Source organism: Centruroides sculpturatus, unplaced genomic scaffold (genome assembly GCF_000671375.1).
Source record: "Centruroides sculpturatus isolate CEXI.00-Female unplaced genomic scaffold, Cexi_2.0 scaffold104, whole genome shotgun sequence".
In the NCBI taxonomy this organism is placed as follows: Eukaryota; Metazoa; Arthropoda; class Arachnida; order Scorpiones; family Buthidae; genus Centruroides; species Centruroides sculpturatus.
The window spans coordinates 397,760-400,872 of NW_019384379.1; the positions used below are offsets into that span (position 1 = coordinate 397,760).

General features: G+C 27.2%; 1 protein-coding gene across 1 annotated transcript in view; it reads right to left on the minus strand.

Moving 5' to 3' along the window:
* The window catches only part of LOC111617825 (periodic tryptophan protein 2 homolog), a 57,341-nt gene that overhangs the window by 7,043 nt on the left and 47,185 nt on the right, over window positions 1-3,113 (minus strand). Inside the window, exons 19-20 of the mRNA XM_023359136.1 lie at window positions 1,058-1,276; window positions 756-981 (exon numbers count right to left, since the gene is read on the minus strand). Coding sequence (XP_023214904.1) covers window positions 756-981; window positions 1,058-1,276 — 445 coding nt within the window. The remainder of the gene's footprint in view (window positions 1-755; window positions 982-1,057; window positions 1,277-3,113) is intronic.

The window sequence follows — 3,113 nt, forward strand, 5'->3', positions numbered from 1 at the left end:
GTGTGCTGTTCCGCGACGAAAACAAGCTTGAGCAACGGCGTAGTCGAACGGTGCACACTCGGTAAGTAATCCTACAATTTTTTGTTTATAGCATAGTTTATGCCTCCCTTCAATGGTCGAGCCGTGTTGCCAGCTAAAACATGCAAAAATTTAACAAAAATAATATTAAAGTAACCAAGACATAGCCAAATATTGTAGTGCCACATCACTAGCGAACATTTGAAATTTGCCAACTAGAACGGTCGGTTAACCGATGTGATGGTTAATCGGGGGTCGGATAATCGATTTCCTACTGTATTGTTTTCTTTCATAAAACTGTGCATAGTTTTTAAATATTTGTTACTCTTATTTTCTTCTAAAGTCACATATTTATTTCCTTTCATGTTTGAATTTGAGAAGGTGTAGTCTAATTTTAATTAGTATAAAAAATAATAATAATGAAAAAATCAGATAATTTTATTTGAATAGAGTAGAGTCTCAGAAAATCAACTGTTGGTAACTCAACATTCTGTACACTCGTGTTATTCTAAAGAAAAAATACATATTATCTAATTTTTACCTCTATAACTTAACACTAGGATCAGATAAGTTATCATTCTTCACTAGTGAAACTTGATAATAGCATAAATTCCATGTGTTAACAAAGAATACAGTTAAATATCTTGTATGAATATGAATAAATAAAATATGTTCTTCATATTCACATTTCAAAATTGATATAAAAATGAATTTTTATTAGTTACAGAAAAACTTACATTTTTCCCAGATCTTCAATATATTGCATACATATTTTTTGTAAGGTGCAAAATGTAGATGACATTTGGGATGATCTTTCTTTCAACATGATTCCATGAGAAGTGAGAAGTTCTTTCACCCATGTCAAATAAAATTCAATATGTTTTGTTTTATCCAAATGATCAGCAAGAAAGTTTAATAATCTTTCAACATATATATGAGGCATGTATTTAGCTATGACTTCCACTATAAAAATAACAATAGAAAAATTTTAAAACTAATGTACAGTAATATTAAGAAATAAAATAATAAACTTACTGACCATTATTCACAGGAATAGTTTCCATAACTTCAATTATTATTGAAGGTTTATTCAATCGAAGTGCATTTATAAAGGCATCAGAAAAATTTTCTTCTTGTAACAATTGTCGTATTGAGGAAGGGGTAATATCTTCTTCAAGGTTAAATGGTTCAAATACAAGAGTACAATCAAGAGAATATATCAAAAGACCCTCTGTTGTAGTAGCTGCCCATGAACGACCTAAAAATATAATTTAAATATTATTATAAAATCTTTTTTCTGTTTTAAAATTAACTTTTTNATAGAAAAATGATTGCACATTTTAATCATTCCTTTAATAACAATAATTTTGATAATTTTTATTCGGTGTAAGTTAGACAACATTGCGACACGTAAATCTAATTTTGACTATGAAACAATCAAGTTGTTATTCTTATCATTATAGAATTTTAAAATCAAGCATCCATTAAAACTTGTTTCTCGTAATTGCATTAAAATCTGAATGATATAAGAATGTCCATTTTCTAAATTAAATGCTCTTTCTCAATTTTTATAGAGTTAAACTTTTCAAATTTAATAGAATAATATTTTATTAAAATATATAAAAAGTATAGTAAATCTTTTTTTTTATTTATTATAGGCTTAAATATCATTTTCATTTATTAATAAAAAATAACTGTTTTTAATTTATTATAATTTTTTTCAGCTCTATTTAGAAACTACACGAAATTAAAATATTTCTTTATTTCAGAATTATTTTCTTCAGTTTAAAATATTAATGAGAAAACCTACCTGAAATAGAAATTAACTTACTGAACATCAGATACAGTAGATGTCGTTTATTTCAGTCACTTTTGGATTGAGAACAATAACCGAATGATAACACTATACGATGAATATAATTCGATCGCAATTAGTGGAAATTCTGGTTTTATTGAATAAGAAAATTTAAACATTTAATTTAAACATGTTAAAACATTAAAAAAACGTTTAGAAATAAATTTAAAAAACAACTTGAAAGTTTAATTATAAAAATAATTACTCGAATAGTCCGAAATCCATCTGAATACTTCGTTAATAAAACATTCATATTCGTGTTTTCGAAACCCAACACATCTGCACTGTACACTGTACTTCTCGTATCTAAATATTTGACTATCTTCGTGTTGATTTTCTTCATTTTAATCAAATAATTCATCAGAGCTCTCTTCATTAACAATTTCGTGTATTTTTGATGATGGATCGTATCAGACACAGAAATTTTCTTGTCAATTGTCAACTATCTTTTAAATTTTTCTTTCGACATATCTTCTAGAGCAGGGGTGTCCAACCTTTTTGTTTCTTTGGGCAACATTGGAAGAAGTCATGGAGTTTTGGGCCACAAGTATAATATATATACTTGTGGCCTAAGTATATTTTGGCCCAATCCTTAAATATACAAGTACATATTTAAGGATTAATATGTCTAGATTATAGTAATAAGCATTAAAACTTTATTACGAATAAGGATATTTTAAGAAATTACTTCTACAGACACTTTCAATTTTTATTTAGAAATAATTAAATTCATTTATTATAAAGGAGATAAACAAAAATTTATTTGAAAAACACAAATATTTGTTTTATTTGGGTCTGTAATTAATAAAAAGTGACGAAACACCATTTTAAAGTGCATTTTTATTCAACTAATATATTTATGAATAATGTGTAACCCAAAAAGTAGCCAATAAGTCAATTAATATTTTTTACGCCAAACTAATAAAAGGGTAGCCAAATTTGGCGCAAAGTAGCCAAATCTTGCAACGCTGGAAGGAGTACTAAATAAAGCTGGAGTTGGGACTCAAAGGATTATAGACCCAAAACAAGAAAAGAAGAGAAAGGACCCAAGATAAAAAAGTGAGGAAAGTTGAAAAATTAAGGGTCAATATTTGCATAACAAAAGGTATATTTAACCTTTCTCATTTAATAAGAAAGAGCTTTATTCGTATATTTAACCTTTCTCATTATCATTTTATCTTTTGGCCTTTCTCTCCTTTCCCCGAATTTGAGTCTATACTCCTTTGAGTCACAACTTCAG